The 21,400-nt window shown below is 37.0% G+C and overlaps 2 protein-coding genes across 2 annotated transcripts; one reads left to right on the top strand and one right to left on the bottom strand.

Annotated features, from left to right (window-relative positions):
* The first annotated feature begins 472 nt into the window (after positions 1-472).
* Positions 473-1,653, top strand: mRpL4 (mitochondrial ribosomal protein L4). The gene is made up of 2 exons (XM_028306842.1): positions 473-1,209; positions 1,379-1,653. Exons 1-2 carry the CDS (start codon positions 569-571, stop codon positions 1,593-1,595), a joined length of 858 nt encoding a protein of 285 aa, XP_028162643.1. The 5' UTR covers positions 473-568; the 3' UTR covers positions 1,596-1,653.
* Hyls1 (Hyls1 centriolar and ciliogenesis associated) lies at positions 1,649-2,995 on the bottom strand. The gene is made up of 4 exons (XM_028306844.1): positions 2,765-2,995; positions 2,283-2,630; positions 1,992-2,173; positions 1,649-1,792 (listed from the first exon to the last, which is right to left on the bottom strand). Exons 1-4 carry the CDS (start codon positions 2,880-2,882, stop codon positions 1,745-1,747), a joined length of 696 nt encoding a protein of 231 aa, XP_028162645.1. The 5' UTR covers positions 2,883-2,995; the 3' UTR covers positions 1,649-1,744.
* Between the last annotated feature and the right edge of the window lie 18,405 nt (positions 2,996-21,400).

Raw genomic sequence — 21,400 nt, 5'->3', positions numbered from 1 at the left:
CGTATCGCAGAATCGAGAAGCGTGTCTGGATTGGAGACGTTAAAAATTACCGTAATCTGAGCCCCGATTACGGTAACTTTTAACGTCTACAATCCAGACGCGTTTCTGATTCTGCAATACGATTGGTCAAAACAGCTGACGTACGCTGTTGAACGACCAATCGTATCGCAGAATCGAGAAGCGTGTCTGGATTGTTGACGTTAAAAATTACCGTAATCGGGGCTCAGGGCTCTGTTCTTACATTTTTTTACTTACCTATAGATAGATAGATAGATTACCTATGGATAGATATTGATTTTTAGAGCATTGAACTGTAGCCTACGAGCGGTAAATATGTAAACCCGCCTCTGGATAGCAAAGTTTTTAATAGAGCCCCTCCATAATATTTATAGCTCTTTGCCATTGACCATTGACAATATTTTTTTTTGTGCCATTGACTATGTTTGTTTATGGCATGTCAATGTCAATCAAATGTCAGAGTTGAAGTTTCTAGGTTATGTTTTCTTTTTTTCCAGCTATTTTCGGAAAACCTCAAGTAAATTGAAACTGATATAGATTTATTGTAATTATGGCCTCTGTGCTGATAACTGCACTCAAAAGACTTAGTATTACAGCAGTACCGTCTCGAGTCTATTCATCTGCTGTAACTAAAACTACCGCAACAGTTTCAAACAGTTCTTTGGATGTAACCAAGAAAGAATGGATGTTTCCTCCTGTTTACACAAAGCCCCGCGAAGTGTGGGTTGAGAATATAGATACAGTTGAAGAGAAGAAGTTGGGTTTGTTTGAACTCCACCCCTCAGTGTTTGCCACAGTTCCACGAATCGATATAATTCACCTTAACGTTATTTGGCAAAGAAAGTACAGATGGGTTTCCTGGGCGCATACAAAAACTCGTGCTGAGGTGCGTGGTGGAGGAAAGAAGCCGTGGCCTCAAAAAGGTCAAGGCAGAGCTCGACATGGATCCATCAGATCGCCTCTGTTTCGCGGGGGTGGAATTGCTCACGGACCTCGCTCCGCTACAACGCATTTCTACATGTTACCGTTCTATCAAAGAATCTACGGACTGACTTCAACATTATCAGCAAAATTGGCACAAGATGATTTACACATCATCAAGGATTTAGACTTGCCATCTGATGAACCTGATTATTTGAAGGATTTGATTGAAAATAGGAATTGGGGCCCATCAGTACTAATAGTTGATGAGTAAGTATTGTTTTCTTTTCAAATGAAAATTCTCTATTGACATTAATTATTGCTAACATGCAATTATTGTGCTGCCACCATTTACTATCCACAATTACACATACAGTTTCTATGTTTACCATTTTTATGATATAAAATTTATTTATTAATCTGTATTATTTGTTTTCAGTACTGATATAGTACCTCGTAACATAACAGTGGCTACAGATGCATTGCCCCATGTGAACATAATGCCTGTGTACGGGCTCAATGTATACTCCATGCTAAAACATGATACACTCATTCTCACAATGGCAGCAGCAGAAAAAATTGAAGAGAGGATTCTACACAACCTCAACTCGATTGCTAAAGAGCAACAAGCACCATTTAAGTTAGATCAAGTGTAAAAACTTATTTGCAATATAAATAATTTGTAACATTAGTGTAAATAAAAAATAAATGATATTTGAGTGATTTTATTTTATACAGAAACCAAGCACCTGCATTAATTATTGTCGAATTGATAGCACATTATTAGCTTGAAACTGCATTTTGTTCATTTCTTCAATGAACTTTTTTTGTCAAGATTTTGACCTTCAGGAACCTGGAAATTGAAAACTTTGAATTAAAAAGAGTTTATAAAGATTTATGATAAAAATCCAAGATAGTGTCTTTCATAATAGTAAAACTAGAAGCTGAAGAAGCTAATCACTGATTTGCCCCCAACCCAAAACAGTAATTAGTTATTTGCATTCGAAACACATAATAACAATAACACGATTTTTGATTTAAAAATAACTTACTTTACTAACTACAGGTTTAGGTACATTTCCAGCCATTTTTTGTCTGACATTCCATCTCAAATCGGACCAATTATTTTCACCGGGCACATTGGGCTTATACTTGGCCCACAATGATGTGTAATGGTGATACAGTGACACTGGATCACACTTCTTTATGGCTTGCTGCTGAGGAACTTTGATTACTGTAAAAGAAAATGATGAATGAAGCTAGGATCTTATTATTATGAAAATTTTGTAAATACCACAATATTTTTGTAATATTGTGTCTAGTAACTTAGTAGTAGTTCTTACAATTACTATTAGACGAAGGAATCTTTTCTTTTGAGATAACATCTTGTTTCTTTTCCACCACTCTTACACATGAACATGATCTTTTATAGTGTTCAGCGGTGTTCGTTTCTGGTTTCCGGTGACCTATGCTCGGCGCAGAATGGACATTACGAGAACCTAAGGGTTTTCTTCTTTGACAATCTCTGTTACAACTGACTGGGGCACTTTGAGGGCATTTCGATCTTATCCTTGATGAAAAGGTGCTAGCACTGTGCAATCTCTCAGGTCCTGAAGGTTCTGGTGTTTGATTCTGTCCACTCGCTTCTAGATTTTTCTGCTCCAAATCATACTTGATAAGTTTTTTTAGATCTGTAAACAAACAAAACTCAAGTTTGTATTATTACACTCATGATGAGTGAACGTGAATTCATAACGAAATTGTTTATAATTTTGTACATTTTGATTCTTAAGCAATAAAATAATATGATAACAGTCTTTTGTACCAGTTATGAAATATTTGAGGACCTCTCCACTAATGTTTTGAATTCCCATGTTATTTAGGTACCGCAATATTTCTCTAGCATTTAACTCTGCAGTAACATCATAGTACTCAATTTCCATCTTGAAATTTCGTCCAATTTATTAATTTGGTTGCAGATTTCTGAAAAAACTTAAAAAAACTAACGAATTACGAAAGTAACTGAATTCAATCGTTTGACATTTGTTTGACTTGACTGACCACAGACTTAAATTGACATTGACAATGACATTTACTATTTTAACGAAACCTCAGCACAGAGCACAGGCAGTGGTTAGGCCGGGTTATTTTATTAATTAACTATTCAGAAATAGTTACTAACTATATTTACCGTTTATGTTTTATTTAATTAATTTAAAGGCACTGGGTCTCTCTCAGAAGGAACTCTAGGGGTGGAATCTCCATAGGCGTGGGTTAACGGGCAAGGAGATAATATCTTGGATGGTTGACAACCACTTTTCCTACAATTTAACGTTCCACCAAACTCAACACGCTTGACATGACACAACTGATTGACAGTTATCTTTTTCTGCGCATCAGTCGGGTGTTACGTTTAGGAATCACAAACCTTCCGCTCTACAGATTTATACAGATAACATAATATTAAGATTGGTACTAACTATTAATCATCAATAATAATTGCAGCATCTGTGTCCGGCGCCGACACGGCCAGCCTGGGGTTTAGGTAACATGGCCTGACGCGCAAGGCTTAAGCCAAGGCTCCTTCAACCATTTACCTCAAACCGCACCACTACTACTGCTGATCCAGGCATGCAGACATGCGACCAGGAAACCAACATTACATCAGCGTGGCCCGGGCGTAAACAGCCCCTTCAACCACGGCAACAGGGTGGCCCGGCCCCCTCAACTCACTCACTCACAAAGGCCCTTCCAGTTTACGTCAATCACAATAATTTCCGTCAACCTGCACCAACTCTCAATGTCCAAATGTCTGAGCCAGCATCCTCCATGTAAAACTTGATGAGTTGCGTAGCGTAGGTGTGCATCATTGAGTTATAGTAGTAACATTACTTCAATGGTGTGCATGCTGAAAGATTTATCTCCTTTGAATAGTGCCCTTCGAATCCCACTTCTGATAAAGGCACTGGGTCTCTATCAGAAGGAACTCTAGGGGTGGAATCTCCATAGACGTGGGTTAACGGGCAAGGAGATAATATCTTGGATGGTTGACAACCACTTTTCCTACAATTTAACGTTCCACCAAACAGGGCCGGATTAACCATCTCGGGGCCCCTAGGCACAGCTCGTTTTGGGCCCCCTTTTTTTTTGTCGCGGAGGAAATGCTTTGCGCACCGTCACCACTGCCGGGGGACAGGGTGGTGTGTGGGACTCCCGGCGCCCTAAAAAGGACGGGGTATACCCACTAAAACCTCCGCGGCGTTCCGTCGTAGCCCGAGTGGGGGTGTCGCGAGTATCCGGCCGTAGCCTTAGACTTCCGCGACACCACGCTACAGCGACAGCTCGCCTACACGGCGGACCCTACACGCCCCACTTGTGGGGGTCCGACGGGAATGCCCGAAACGCCAAGCCGTTCCCGTCAGACGAAGGTGACAAGGGTGCCCCCGCACCCCCGGCCTGCTGGCCGCCACCTGGGGGCAGAGTAGAACAGTCGTACAACCGCCTTCTCCGGCCCCTTCTCCGCCTGCGGAGCGATGGGGCGAGAGGATCGTTCTCCTGCTCGCGCTCCGCTGCCTCCTTCTGAAGGATGACCTCTTCGCAAAAGGAGGCGACCACCTTCCAGCATCCTTCACTTCCCAGCATGGCGATGACCAGGCTCGGAAGCGAAAGATCCCGGCCCACGACCGCAGTGAGGACACGGCGCTGCTCCTCCCAGCCTGTGCAGACCGCGAGGGTGTGCACCGTGTCATCCGCCGCTCCACATTTGTGGCACACGGGCATTTCTTCCCGCCCGATTCTTTGCAGGTACGAACCGAAGCAGCCATGCCCGGTCAGCACCTGCGCCAGACGGAACGTGAGGACCCCGTGCGGTCGTTCCAACCATTGGTCCAGAACAGGACCAATGGCGGCCAAAATGCGCGCGAGTCATGTCTTCGTGACGGCGCCGCATCGCTCCGGGGCCGGGCGCTTTCCACGCGCCTTCTGGTCTGCCATCCAGTGATAGATGACAGACAAGACCCCAGCTTCTAGCTCCCAAGGAGGAGTACCAGTGAGGACGCACGCCGCAGCGTGCCCTACCGTGCGGTAGGTCCTTGCGACCCTCTGCGCTATGGCCCGCTGGGGTCTGCGCAGAAGGGCAGCATTCTACCTCTTGTTGAGTGCGTCCGCCCAGACTGGGGCGCCATACAGCGCCATGCTCCTCAGAACGCCGGCATAAAATCGACGACATCTCGTTTGTGGCCCTCCCAAATTCGGGAGGAGCCAACTCAGTGCGCTGGCTGCCTTGAGGAGGCGTGGCGCTAGCCCGTTGAAGTGCGGGCTAAAATGCCACCTCCCGTCAAGCGTGAGGCCCAGATATTTCATTTGGCCTTTGACGTCAATCCTAATGTCCTCAACGCGTCGGGAGGGGCGCGCTGGCGAGGCCCCGGAAAGAAGAGGGCCTCAGTCTTCTCCAGCGCGACTTTCAGACCGAGGCGTCGTATTCTGCGAGCGACTAATGTGCTGCCCGCTGACGCCAGCCGTGCCGAGGCCCCAAATGTCTTCCCCGGGTAGTGACCAGAGTGTCATTCGCATAATGTGACACTCATGCCCGCGAGAAGGACGCCCCGGAGGAGCTAGTTGAAGCCTAGGTTCCACAAGAGTGGACCGAACCCTGCGGAACCCCGCTGGCTACACCGCGCCGTTGGAGCTGGCCGTCTCTGTTAACATACAGGACTTCGCGGTCCCGTAAGTAATCGGCCAGCAGCGCTCAAAGGTACTGAGGCACTCTGTGATGTTGAAGTGCCTAGAGTATGGTGGAATGAGGGATGGTATTGAAAGTGTTGGCTATATCGAATGATACTAAATTGAATATTGTGTCAAAATCAGCTGTACGTTTAAGTTTAATATTCTGTCAAAGTCCACTTTTGCATGCCGTGGCAGCCTGTAATTAAGATAGCACCTAGTCCTAAGACAAAATTATGTATGTAAACCCCTTTGCTTGAATTTGTGTCTGTCTTGTTGGTTGTCCTAATTAAATAAATAAATAAATAAATAAATACAGCCAACACACCCTAAGCCTTCTCCCTAGCCTCCGCCGTGAGGCTTTTTAGCCTCTGAAGGCGTCGACCGTCGACCTGTCATGTAAACCAAAGCAGTAATGCTAACGTCATGAAAATTAATTAGGTTCCACAATATCGAAATATGACGATTTAATGTCGAAGATTTGAGGTGGTTTGAGTTTTGTTGCATTAAAATAATCTTTAACATTTTTTTTTTCATTTTTTTATCGGGAGTGTTGGGCCCTTGGTCATAGTGGGCCCCTGGCCATAGTGGGCCCCTAGGCACTGGCCTAAAGTGCCTTATGGATAATACGGCACTGCCACCAAACTCAACACGCTTTCAAAGATAACCTCGTAGCCGCTTGCTCACACTTGACATGACACAACTGAGCCCCGATTACGGTAATTTTTAACGTCAACAATCCAGACACGCTTCTCGATTCTGCGATACGATTGGTCGTTCAACAGCGTACGTCAGCTGTTTTGACCAATCGTATCGCAGAATCAGAAACGCGTCTGCCCCCCTAGACAAAACGCACTTTTTGATCGAATCGAAAATCGAATCCGTCAAAACTCCATACAAAAAAGGGGCTTTTCGATCACTTTTCGACTGGTTTGCGATTATAATTTGCACTTTGTCTAGACCCACTGGATTGTAGACGTTATAAAAGTTACCGTAATCGGGGCTCTGATTGACAGTTATCTTTTTCTGCGCATCAGTCGGGTGTTACGTTTAGGAATCACAAACCTTCCGCTCGCGCGCTCTACAGATTTATACAGATAACATAATATTAAGATTGGTACTAACTATTAATCATCAATAACAACTGTCTACAGTATTTTTGCGCACGGGTTATGCATAGCTTATTTTTATTGCTTTNAGAAATACTAAGGGTTCGGACAATATTTTCATTGAATAATGTTTCCGACAAAGGTTGTCAAATTGACTGACATGTTTATCGTATAGTACAGTCAACTATGAAAATTAGCTGTGGTTTGTTTCAACTACCTATTTTAAAGTTTTTTGTCACTTTTTAAGTGTTGAATTTTATGGAATTGGGAAAGAAGTACCGAGTTTGAAGCGTTCTTAGCAGACATTGCTGCAGTTGAATATTCAAGTTCTGAATTTTATTATTGATGAATAATAAAATAAATCCTACTAGCTCGATTGATGGTTTCATTTAATTTATTTAAACCAGGTTACCTATAATAATATTTTTTCGTTAATTTATGAAAATATCAAATTAGCCCGTAATTCTGAATCCTGATACATAAAGTTAGCCTATTAATTTAACACAGGTACGACTGTACTCAGTGTTGCACTATCAAATGCAATTGACGCGCCACTATGCCAGGGTTTTTATGTTCCTGGTCAGGCTATACCATTGATACCGGCATGCGTGGATGCTTGTGGATACAATAAAAAAAAATGAAACAAAAAGTGCGGAAAACGAAAGATTGTGTGCGTGTTGACTTAAGTATCAAATCAGCGTGTTTTTAACTTTTAAAAGTACGCAACAAGTATTAAATAACTTAGATGATTTTATTAGTTTACCACTTTTACATCTCGTCAGTTGCAGGTTCACTTGGGGTAACTGACAAAATACGGTTTTTGAGTTAAATATACAGTATTTCTTAGTTTTTTCTGCTCTTTCGAATGGTATACGTAAAAAAATTCTAGCTTTAAAAAAATTACAATTACACGGACATTTTCAGGTGTGAACTTTTCAGATTTCCTTTACAATTTTGGTGTAACTGACATTGTAATAATTTTACCAGGTTGAATTGGTGTATCTGTAATAATGTAAAAATTTTGCTACAAAACTTTGCAATTACACTGATTTGCTAAGGTTTATAACATGAAATAAAATAGGATTTTACAAAGTTTCAAGGCATATTACATTATTATTATACCAGCAGTATCAGTTAAAGAAGTTAAAGTTAGCTTAACAAAAAAAAAATTGAAATTGAGCAACTATCCAGCCAACTAGGCGTCACTGCGCGTTGCTAACATTAACCTGTTGTTACTCTGTTACTTTTACTGTTGTAGTACTCATGACCTTAATTCAACATTGCTATAAAGAGGTGGGAAATTAAATCCATTTTGTTTTCAGTTTAAGTGGCCCCGTAGAGCTAAATACGGTATTGGTAAGTCAAAGCTTAAAAAAATATTGAAATTACAAGACTTAGTTTCACAGTAATACTTTAGTTATTTCAATATTTCTGTCTTTAAAAAATTAAATACACATATTTTCTTGATTCCCGTGGCTTTTTTAACATTTTTTAATGAATAAAATAAAAGTTACTTCTAATAAAATTAAAAAAAAACAAAGAAAACGACAAAATTTGTTTTTTTCATGAATTCTCTTATTTTTTAATACTTTTACATAAATTATACAGCAACTAAGTAAACAAAACCCAGCAAAAACATCAAATTATTTTAGTTTGGGCAGTACTTACACCAATTTGACCTATGTTTTTTCCAAAAGTATGGTGTAAAATTAGTGTAACTGTCAAAAGTACGAAAATACATTGGTGTAACTGCAATTTATTTCCTTAACTAAGACATATTAGATAATTCTTTTTATTTAATCTAAAACCGCGTAGAATTCTAAGCATTTCTGTAAAAACAGATCCAAAAAAGGTTAAATAGGAAAAAAGTTATGTCCGATTTAAGACGAAAAAAAACTTTAAACGGCTCTACTGAAAAACTGTATTTTGTCAGTTACCCCAAGTGAACCTGCAACTGACGATCTGTAGGAAATTTTTTCCTAATTGACAAATTATACTTATTTAGTGTAAATAATTATGAAACTTTAGATAAGTAGATACTACTAACTAACCCAAAACTCATTTTGCTCCTTAGAGATGGATCTCTTAAAACTAAAGGTGGATTTGGTTTATTAAAATTGAACAAATTATTGCAGGTCCAAGTTGCAGGTACAACAAGTCGCGCAACGAGAGTTGAGCTTGAGAGGTCATCACATAAACAAAGATTTGTAGCTGATATTGCGTCGTCGACGGCTTCTGTATTTTGACCGATTTGTATGTTCTAACTAACTATTTAAACAAAGCAGAGTGAGTATGGTAAATTAATTGGTAAGTATGTGTTCACCTCAATTTTAATGCGCGATGGTAAGTAAGTATGTGTCCACCTCAACTTTAATGCGCGACCAACACTTACTTACATTTACGAAATGGATATCCATTAAGCATAGATTTATTTTATTAATCTAATTCTAAGCCATTAAGTAAGTAAATACCAAGTAAGTATTTATCAAAATCTACTATTTTGGTAGTAGGTAACAACATTATAGCAACAGAGGTTCAGCGTAAGTGGCGTACTCATTTCTCTATGGGCGTACTTACCTAAGTACTGAAAAGAATGTGTATGTTGTGAGAGCTATCGACCGAAATCGTTCACAAAGTAATTGTATAGTCTTCAGGCTTGGACACCGGCCAAGCAGCTAAATAAGGAGTAGGCTCGCAATGTGTCTTGCGTACAAATTGTTCTTGAAGATACAGAGTAATGTTGATTCGACATTTGATTGAACTGGATTAATCACCAGAAAGATTAATTTTGTGTATCGAAATGACGACTCTTTATTTGTTCATTTGGGAGCTCCGCGGCGGCTTCAATGCGGAATCCATAAAAAGGAATTAAAACTTTCAATAGCCATCGAATAAGTTAATTAAGGTCGATCGGTTTTAGTCCCGTCAATTCCGGAACTTTATTAGCAAAACTTTGGTTCGTTTGGCGTAGTTGAAAAAAAATATTGGATGGATTTTATTGGAATTTGAGATTTCAGTGCGCACGGTTTTGGGGATAATTAAACCGATTCGTTTTTGGTGTTATTTGGTTATGAATCAAAGGATGTTTGTTTTTGTTAAATATTAGGTACTTTTAGGTAACGTCTGATTCTACAGGTAGGTATGTACCTACACGTGTTCACACATAAACTTGCCCTAAATATTTTACATAAGCTCACATGATTGTTTTAGATATGTGTTCGCTCAATCTCTATAAAATAATTTCGCAATAAATTTTGAAATTGTTCATATAATTTTAAATAACGTAGTTTTTATTTCATAATTTTCCACAACCGTTTTCTGTTTTATTCAATACTTATTTTACAGGAACAACATTGAAATAGATACCTAAGTAGTAGCATACTAGGTATGCAACAATCTAACCATTTCTTGTAGAGCTCTTTAGTTACTCCTAACTATTTGCAACAGATCATGGCATATGGGTGGAACCAAATGACCGCGAATATTTTTTTTTTGTTTGATGTAAATCATATCACGACTCAGGCTACCTATATTTTAAATAGGCTTACCTATAAATGAATAGGTAGGTAAGCCTACTTAAAATATCGTCCTGAAGTATCCACCGCTTGCCGTCAAGTTAGTAAAATATAAAATAATTTTACCTTAAAAAACAGAAAAGTAGCAACTAGGGCACTTACTCTTAAAATGCTTTCAGATACTTAACTATAAGAGCCATTATCCTATAAGCCCATAATAGAGAGGCAGGTACCAATGGCTTTTGAGTTTTTCCTTCACGGGGAAATTAATTATGCTTTGAAAATGAATTACATATAACTCCCAACATAATGGCCCGCCCGGAGAAAGAGGAGGTGTAGCGGCCTCCTATTACTTTTATTGCATCAAGGCATGTCGCCGTGAGTTAGGTAAAGAAGAGATTCTACAAAGTTACCGTCTTCTGTCTTGAATACTTATTTGAGCAGGTTACAAGCCTTAAGGAACTCTGAACACGTACATTTGTTTTGAGTTTAACTGTGTGTGTGCGAGTACCTATTTGATTTAACAAATTCAGCTACAAATTTGGGGAATGACTTTGTTCAGTAATACGCATCTTGTTTGATTGTGGGAACTGATCCAATTTCGTTTGACGACTCTTCAATTCGACTTCAAACGGTGATTGTGTAACTGTTTGACCGTTTTGCGGTCGTTTTACTCGTACACATTGGTCACACGGGTACTTACTGCTTTAAATACCACAAAGGTAGGTTTCAGTGTAGCCAATAGCTAGTTCGATACAGCCACTGATAGTTAGTTGACCAGTACTTAACATTAGCATCCCAGCTCTAGAATGTAGGTAGGTATGCTTCATGAAAACCGGTCATTTTTAAAAACACCCGAAAATTTAACCATAAACTATACTTTTCAGACCAATTTATCAGCTAATTAGGTGTGGAGGAACTTCGCAAGAATTTCTCTCACATTTGTTAGGTTTTATTAAATGAGATAAATATTTATAAAGCGTTTACGACAGGTACTATACAATTTTAATAAGTGCCACCAGGGTTAATTAAGTTTAGTCGCTGTTGTCATCTAAGTTCAGACATTTTAGTCATTATTACAGAAGTTGTTAACATTAATGGAGTCCCAAAATTTGTTTATCTCTACTGTTTCAGTTCCATAACTTACATAAAAAATTGATTCTAGTCATTTTATTTCTTGCAAAATAATTAGATTAGCAGTTTAGGCCTGGTTCAATTTGGTTTTGGTTAATGCGACGTTTGTGTAGGTGATTGTTTTATTTCGCCGTCTGCCTGCGACATGTCCGCATTAATTGCGTTAGAAGGCGCAAGGAACTGGATCACCTACACAGGGCCATTACCCACCAATTTCAATTTCATCTCACCGATTTTCCCGGAATTAGGTGCAATTTATTCTCGTTCTACATTCACTTCGCCAGGAATGGCTCCGAGATCGAATAGCAGATGTGACTTCTTTACGAATTGAACGCGTTAACTTTTCACCTGATTACCCATTTTGTATTCGGCGATCCTTATTTTAATTGCCTCATATCTTTTGTTTGACTTTAATGAAATATGAATAAAACGAGGATAAATTCTACAAAGAGCAATGAGTAAGCTATTATAAAAACGTTTTGATTTGATTAATCTGTTTTCTGTCGGACAGCGTCGTTTCTCATTTTAATATCCTCCTCCGTAACACCAAATAAGTACTATTAAGCGGGTTTGGTAAGTGAATAGCAGATGTTGGACAGATAGTAAGAATTAATTATAGTCTGGGTCTGTAAAAATTTACTATTTTCCCAAAAAGTTAGGGCATCTATCAGCATGCTTTCTGTTAATTGACACAGGTTTTTCTACAACCAACTTATTTATTTTGAACATGTAGATTAATGATCTCTTTTCAATTGATTTTATGGGTATTCCAACCTTCTACCATACCAATCGTCACATATTTTAAAATTGTACTGGAGAGGAATGCCTATGCCCACGTATCTTATCGTGAGTACATGTAAGTAGGTATTATATGACTCGATAAAGACATTCGTTTCCAGAATTTGACGAATAGGCGGGCCATGTATTTGAAAATGTATTACATTTTATGAATTCAAATCGAAATCGCTATGAGCTTGTAGGTACAATAAATTCAGAAGCAGACGGAGACGCGATTAAATTAAATGCCACAATTAGAATACCATTTATATGGAATGAATAACACGGAATTTATTCAGCCAAGCCAATGTCTTTGGTATCAATTTAATTTACAGTATAATATACCTCACGACGGTACTAATTATAAGAAGAAGGTAGCTTTTATTAATGGATAATTATAAATTAATATATTTGATACGATTTGAAACAAAATNAACAAAAGATAGAAAGATAGAAGGTAGTATTTTAATTATACATACCTACTTAGAGCTTTATATTTAATAGGTAAGGTATATAAGTAGGAATGCTTTTATGTTTGTTGTAGGATAACAGTAAAATCATATGTTAGTTATGTGATAATATTGTGCTAAGTGCACAATATTTCAATACCCTTGTAAAAAACAGAACACAAAGTAAAAATAATCCAATTCGTCTGAAACACGAAATGAAATGAACTGAAAATAGTTTATTTCATATTTGGCCAAAAAATGGCACTCGCGCACGCCGAAACGAATAAAACTTGCCAATAAATACAGGCATCCTGATTGACTGGCTGATTGGTAACTCATCAACCTACATACGACTCTACAAAAGAACATTTTTCAATGACGCATTTTTCTACCTAAAGGTGAGGTAATTTCGAAAAAAAAAAATCCTTTTTTTCCAATTTCTTCAACAATGTTACTGCTGATTATGCCTGTAATATTTTGGCACAGTTTTTTCCACGTGTTGTCCTCAGCTGCAACGTTGGCTGCGGTTTAAAAAAGGGCATAATTACCTGCTCGGGACAGGCACGGCAACAATAGAAAACTCTAGAGCCACTGTTATAATAGCCGTTGAAACCGTCATACAGGACGTCATTGTTCTATAAAAAACCGAAAAACAGGTATCCAACAAGCAGCGGAAAAGCATAATTGAGTAAATTTTAAAAATAAATGACGTTGCAAACAGAGCGTTGGTTCGAAACTTTTTGGTTGGTCTATTTATTGCATAATTTATTGTTTCAGGACTTAATTAAGTGTTAATATTTACCTTCTTTTAATATAGTCACCCGATGCGCATATTGAATAATTAAATTAAATAAGCTTATGATTTTGTCCTCTGAAAATTTACAATATAAGTAATAGTTCAGATTTAACGAGAAAATTATGAAAAACATGGTTTGGAAAATAAAGGCCTATAATTTTTAAAATTGAACACAGAATACTATAAAACATTATGTTTTGAGTTTTTTGTTGGTTACTTAAGTGCCAACAATAACAATTAACTAAGTATAGGTATTCGGGTGAAAGTTCAATAATGGATGACGTCAAGGAACTCCCATTAATTTGATGTTAGTCCAACGAAGCTCTTTCACGTTATTGGTTAATTTATCTTGGTACAAATAGGAAAACTATTTATAAGTTGGTTACATTACGTACGTATTAACAATTAATAAGGTTTTTTTTTAAGTAGGTAGGTACTTGATATGCATTCGGATAGAATTAGTAGTACTTAGTACACTAAGTCATAATTACATAAGTTTTAAAAGTCCGTTGGATACAGAGGTGTTGTATTCTTTTAAATGAAACTAGTACCTACCTAATTAGTTTAATTTTAAACATTAGGTAACGGTCAAATGCCAATTGCTAATGGGAAAGAGTAGTTTTCTGAATTAATCAGTAGTAGGTATTCTGTGTGCCTTTTCAATTCCGTCATTGCGAACATTTGGTATCCTAGTAATCCCAATCACCTTGGCCAGCGGCAGACCCTAACAAACCTAATCTAAACTAGTGTGCAGGCTTGACCTTTCCCCAACTTGCTAATCTCATTCGATGTTCGATAGGGATGGCGATTCTTTCAATCGAACCGTAATCTATAATCGATTCAAGAAATCGTATGGGCACTGCGTGTACAATGACTGGCGTGGGGTTGCAAACGACGGGAAAACTAATAAGATCAGTGTTCAGATTGCAAAATTAAATTAAATCGTGATTTTGGTCCTTTACAATTAATATTAAAAGCTTGATTTTTATTCCAGTCCATAGTGTATATTTCCATTTCCATTAGACTACTGTATCATTAGATAAAAGATACTGTTGGAATAGCAAGCAGCCTTAGTTACGTCTTAAGATAATGTAGCACTTACAAAGACTTTTAGTCTTAGTTTAGAAACAGTAGAAGTTTTTCTGAAGATAGTTAGGCCTTAGTTTATACTTTGTAAGATTAATGAGTTAGATGGATTGAACTCTTGAACGTTTTATCAAATTTAAATATTATTAAATCCCTAGTTATAGTCCTTATTATGCCCTCTAGTAAATAATCATTTTCATTTAGATCGGAGAGTTCATTTAATGCGCTAATGTCTTTTTCATTTCACTCCACGATGCTTGTGAATTGGTTCAAAATGTCGGCTCTTTGCATATTATACAAGCATTGCACTATTGCAGGCTTGCAGCGCCATAAAATTGTGATTGCGGAGAAGATAGAACTATAAAATACAACGACGATGACGACGGAATTCGGAATAAGTCATAACGGGATTATGTTATGGAAATTATGCGCTATGCTTTGTTAATTTAGGTCGGAAATTGCGGTTGAAATGTTCCAAATAAATTGTGAAGTATACATTTATTCTCTCGTAGTAAGTATAAAGGGATGACAAAAATTATGATTTGTGTAATTTCTTTTATAAGATTTTTTATTTATTCGATTGCAAGTCGCCAGCCCTAAGCCGATCCCACCATTGATTAGTGAGGGCCGCTATAATTTTCTGTGCTCAGCTGTGAAATTGCTTAAACTTTTTTGCTAAGCTCTTCGATGAGTTTGGAAAAGTTTCTTTTTTTATTTATGTTTTGCGCAAGAAACTTTTTATGTATGCCTACCTATAGATTCATATGTTTAAACATATTAAACGTACGAAACATATTAAATGTTCATGAATCATATACATAATTTAATACTAGGATACTTATTTTGAACAAGTAAAGAAGAAGTATTTAAGATAAGTAAACTTTTAAGCATAAATCCGTAGAATAAATTCAATGTGGAATACAAACGTAGTCTTGAAATTCAATCGTTTCTGTATCACTAAACGGTAGAATTAAAGAACCAATCTTACGTGTGTAAAATTTGCATCTTAAAGTGGTATTTGTGAATTGTTAAACGCCGCAATGCAGGATAATTTGCAACAGAAAGAAAACGCAATGAAATCCACCTGCGGACTTATCGCAAATGCAATATTTCCGTGTAAACAACTTTACACTCTTTGGCACTTGTTGGGAAAACCTATGTAACTGATTTCATGTAATCATTAATATTATACTGAAATAACCAGATCTAACTCTTGCAAATGCTTTGCCATTGTATCAGAAATTCGTATTTTGATTATGTGTAATGAATAGGGTTGTGACAAAATTAAATGTTCTCAAATTAAATACATAATGGAATGGACTGTCGTCTGCGGTGTTTCCGGACGGATACGACCTGCAAGCTTTCAAGAGGAGAGCGTATCTCCACCTTAAAAAGGCCGGCAACGCACCTGTAACGCCTGTCACATAAAAAAAAACTAAGCTTTTACATCCGAAAAATGCTATAAAGATTAAAGGTACCTATTAAACTAATTGTCACGGAAATAATTACAAAAGACGCACGTAAGATAATATGAAAACTCGTAAATCTAGACCAAATAATACAGAGTACAAGGCATAACATCCTAATCATCAAACATACCCTGGATCAGCCGTGTAGTAACTATCAAAAACAAGTACCTAATGGCGGTAAGCCAGGTGTTATGTTCATTATGTGAAATTGGCCATTATACGTGCGACATGTCATTTTATACGAAGTGATATCACAAAGCAATTTACAGCATTATAACATAGTTTCGTAAAAGTTTGAATGAAAAAGGACACATTACTCTAAAATTACGTCGTAATAAACTGTTGTAATTTGACGTTACCGTAAGTAAATATTTAAGAACTTCAATGGCGAATCTTTTGACAATGATTGATCATCGCTTCTATTAAATGTAATAATTAAAATACGCAGCCTCTCGGGTATAATAAAATTTCTCAGATAGGCTGAGTATTGATCGACCCTTTGAAGCTTGTTTATTAGGCCTGTTAGCTCATCTTACTACTGAAAATAATGTAACTGCCACTCAGGCTTCCAGTTTCAGACCCTTTTTAAAGTAACTTTGTAGGTGGATAAAAGATTTTTAAGACCGGAGCATTAATAAAGTGGCCATTATTCAACACTTATTTTAGTTAATAAGTAGGTAATTATTACATTACATTATTGTCAGCCCTGCAAAATCCGTCGGTCATCTACATTATAAACACGAGGGAAAGCTGATCACTGGTCCCTTGGACGGCTTGTTTAACATTCATATTAGTTAGGTATGTACATAGGTACGAGTACCTACTCTACACCACAAAATATTTGATGTTAAGGTACTCTACTAGGTACACAAAATGTTTGGTGTTATTATACAAGACAAAAGGTAAGTATATTTTTTTATTTGTTAAAATATTAAGACTTTGTTGGCATTATTATTTTACTCCTAAAATCGCAAATGAGCAATAGTTGCTTTATTTTACAAATAGTAGAGTCTCCAATCATGTCACGATCAGGGATGAGTAGGTACCTACTTAGACATTGGTGAATATAGTTTATTTTCTGAAGAATTCTGAACCGTATCTTTCGAGTGATTATGAGGGGCTCTACCCCTGTGGTCTGGACGGCTGGTCTGGGGTAGAATTTTCTTGATGAAAAATTCATTAAAATCGTTTGTGTATTTCTAGATGCAATAAACACTATCGATATTCATCAACTAAGTCTCAAGTGTTCGATCTAAATTCTTAGTCGATTGGGTTTTATCTCGTAAAACGAGTAACTTTTAAATCGACTTACAAAGGACGCTTCTGTCGAGTAGTCGAAGTCTGAAGTGAGTACAGTAAAATTCAATTTGAGACAAGACTGCATAGTAACGTTCAAATCCATAGTTCACCACATTGTTTTATATGTTTTCGGGCTTAGTTAGTCAGAAAACAATTCCAACTAAATTACCTAGTACTCGTAGTTAGTTAATTAGGTAACATAATTATTTGTACTAAATTTTTACCCGTAATTCGCAAAAAAGGCAGGGGAAATCGTTTTTTTTTTTACATTTGATTTGGTACATTTTTTATATTTCCGAGAATAATTCTCATGAAGTGAAATAATAGAGTTTCCCGGAAACATTTTAAATTCGAGAATAATTGAACGTCTTTTTTAGACATAGATGTCTATTAGAATATTTTTTAATAACTGGACGACGTCTTCCGGGTCAGTTGGTTTAAAATAAAATATCACATTTGACGATTTCTTTGGTCATCATACACTTTAGATGAAATTCAGGTGCAGGCCACTGTGATCCTATCTCCGAGGATGAAACCGCCAGATCCTTATCAACAGCAAGTAAGTATGTAATAAACCTGAAACAATTCTTTCATTACAGTAGCTATATGATAAAATGTATTAAGCAATAATTATAAGATTAACTTAGATATGATTATTAATTAAGTTAAAAACTGTCTTTGATTTATTATCGCAATGGAAACTTTTGCACGTTTTAAAAGCATTTATTTTTCTTTCTAGGTATTGCTTTCTGTTTACTTCAAGAAGTCATCGCTTCATTCTTGGAAAACCTTGTTTGTTGTTTTCCAATTCTTTTGATTAGAAAAAGAACTTGAGTACCTACCTGTCTATCTAGGTATATTAAATCTTAATTTACATTATAAGTTCCTGAAATCGCTATTGGATGAGCATTAAATTTAGACTTGTTTTCATAATAAAATTGCAGACAATAAATAAATATTAGTAGGTATATCCCAATTGGCAAACTTATCCAACAATTAGCATACGACTCCTTAACCTAGGTATGTGTGCCTGAAAAGCAAAACTACGATCACACACCCACGAATTGGTAGAGCAAGTACTAGAGTCGTTCAGAGTACTGAGCTTAATGACCGGTTTTACAATCCCTCGGTAGTTATAAGGGTCACAAAATCTAGGAAAGAGGTTGGCAAACGCATTACATCAAGAAGAAGATATCCGGCGCTTTACCACAGCTGGCAAAGTACAGACAGGTCAGCTAAGGTAAACGGCTACTAGTTCGTGATAGTACGTAAGTTCGTAAGTTTTTTTTCTAGCTCAAATAATAAGCAAATGGAATATTATTTATTATATTTCTTTATTACTACAAAAACTCTATTATTTAAGCTATCTAAAAAACCAAGTACCAACATTGTGGCGCCAAAAATGAGAGCAATACGAAGCTTCAAACTCTCAGAGAGCCAAAAACAGACGTGCGGCGTGAAAATGTTGCTCTCACCGTAAGGTTAGCGCTCCAACTTCTTAAGCTTATAAAAAGGCGAAGTAACGTCCATTTGCATAAAACTTGTAATAGTGGTTTCATGTGTTCCTTGACAATTGATTTGGCTTAGAAAAAAGTTATATGAAAACGTAGAATTCCTTTAAAATTGCGATTAATTGACTCACGAAATAGCGTACATATTATTTTTCGGGTGTCCCCTGTTTCGTGATACTACCGAATCAAGGATAATATTATGGATAATATTTTGATGCTTGGTTTTTAAATAATTATTTATGATAATTGAAATGTAAGTTATGAAACAAAAAATACATTTATCTAAGTTTCTCATGATCTAAATTCGGTATATGTTTCGTTCACTAGAATTTATATGACACGAGTTTGAAGTTCACATAAATGACCAATTTTAAGATAAATTAGCATAAGTACTACCAGCGTAATTTTGGTTTTAATTCGATTCGTTTTATTTATCTTGGTTTATTTGTATTTTATATGGGATAGATAATAGTTAATTGACACAATTTGACAATAATCCATGAATTTTACTTGGGGAATTTGGAATAATCAGTATCACGAAACAAGGAACCGTAATTATTGTTACTTTTTCCCAAGTTCGTGATAGATAAATGTATAGTGTTAAGTACTTGTATGACACATAACATCAAAGAAATCGACATATTTTTTAGTTTTTAATACTTACCTACCTAAGTAATAAATTAATTATTTTTTATTATGAGTCATAGGCGTATATGGGGTTATTTTAAGGGGGGGGGGGACTACCCTCACTTGAAGCAGCTCCAGGGGTGGGGAGTTAGTCCCGCCCCCACATTTTTTAAATTTAGACTTGTATAAATATTTTCACATCGTTAGAAATAAAAAATCTAAATTTTATGGGTACGAAGGCGAGGGGGGGAGGCGTAAGGCCCCCCTACATTTCTGATGGTTATATAAATATTTTCACATATTTTGTTAGAATAATAAATCAAAACTTTATACGAAGGTACGTACCTACCTAGCTAGACAGACTCACATTATTTCTCATGAATATTTCAGGTAAGTAATATCACAGAATTCTTTTATTCTAAATTTATACTATCGTTTTTAAATTTATTAAACCCTTTATTAATTCATTATTAAAATATCCTAACTCGATGCGTAAAACTTTATCCCGAAATAGGGGACATGAGTTCACGAACTTAGAAACAGAGCAAAATTTTATCACGAAACAGGATTCAAACAAGAGGTCCGCAGAACAATTAATATTAAAAAAAAGTTTAAACAATATAACTATAATTTATGTATTAAGTTACTGTCAAAAGACCAAACTTTAGCATACAAAAGCTTTCAAATTGATATCATCCTTGGCTATTTTTAAATAAATTGTTAAAGTCGTACGAGCCTTAATATACCGAAGTAGGGGGCACTTACCTTATGTGCTAAACTAATACATAATATTATATTAACACTTGCTGACAAAGTGTTGATAAGGGTCCCCACACACGGGTCACTGGCCACAACTATAAAACGACACTACCGGCATATTTACATTACCTACATTTTCGTTTCGTACCCGCGCCGCCGCCGCCCCGCTGGACGCAAAATTCGAGGCAACGGCCTTACGTGCAAGATCGCATCCATTACAGACGTCAATACATTAGTTAATTTCCAATAGATGGCTATTGAGATAGGTATCTCATATTTGTGATTCACCACACTGTGAACTGTTTTACTAATCGAGTCAATAAACGTTCTAGTAGGTACTGGCTGTTTTTCTGGTACTTTAATTGTAGGCAGGACGCCCTTAGCCGACCATCAAAGTAATATCCTGTACAGAAGTGCCCCATTTTTCTTTGGCATCAGCGTTGAGAAATGAGGGGCAGTCAGATGATTACCGGCTCTTTAGCGCATCATCTATTCTCGCAGGGCGACTGTATCGATTTCAAATGCCATTTCAGAGTCTAGGAATTAAAAACATTAAAAACAAAATCATGAACCATCTAGAGACGTTCGCCGTCGCGAGTTGAAAATTAGGCCTCACCTTTTAGAGATATTGGACCAAAATTGAAATTGCTTTCAAAAGTTTTACGTAGGTATTGTAATATCTCGTAGCTTTTTAGTTTGACAGTCCGCTGTAGGTATGCCAACATTTCATGATGAGTTTTGAGTCCTGATAAAATTTCAGAATTAAAATTGTGTCGTGGCCACTGGCCATAGCTTGTACGCCTACTTACTTTCTTGGATGTCGTTTCTTAAAAGAGTTTGGTTGGTCAGTGAAACTTTTTCTATGTTAAAACAGGTGTAACGGCCGGATTGCGTGTCATGGCTGGAATATAATCTAATCAATTCACGCCCCGCATATCGTGCGACGCCATAAAGGCTTAGTGCGAGTTTCATTCGATAGATTTGATGATCGCTTAAAGAGAAAATGCGGGCGGTGGACTGAATTTCTTCGTAGAAATTTTATCTTAAAAGCAATAGGTGTATTTTTAGCATAACTATAAAAACTTCTAGTACAGTTTAGGTCATATTTTTATTTCCAAGAATAAGGTTTTAGTTAGCTATAATCCTAATATATGATTACCTAATTCCAACTCATTCCTTTTTATTCTTAATTACGTATTTCCGCAAGT

The sequence above is a fragment of the Ostrinia furnacalis genome, unplaced genomic scaffold (assembly GCF_004193835.3).
Source record: "Ostrinia furnacalis isolate ACB-3 unplaced genomic scaffold, ASM419383v2 OfSCF2049, whole genome shotgun sequence".
Taxonomy (NCBI): domain Eukaryota; kingdom Metazoa; phylum Arthropoda; class Insecta; order Lepidoptera; family Crambidae; genus Ostrinia; species Ostrinia furnacalis.
Note: the sequence above shows the minus strand (reverse complement) of the source record. Positions and strands in the feature narration are given on the sequence as shown.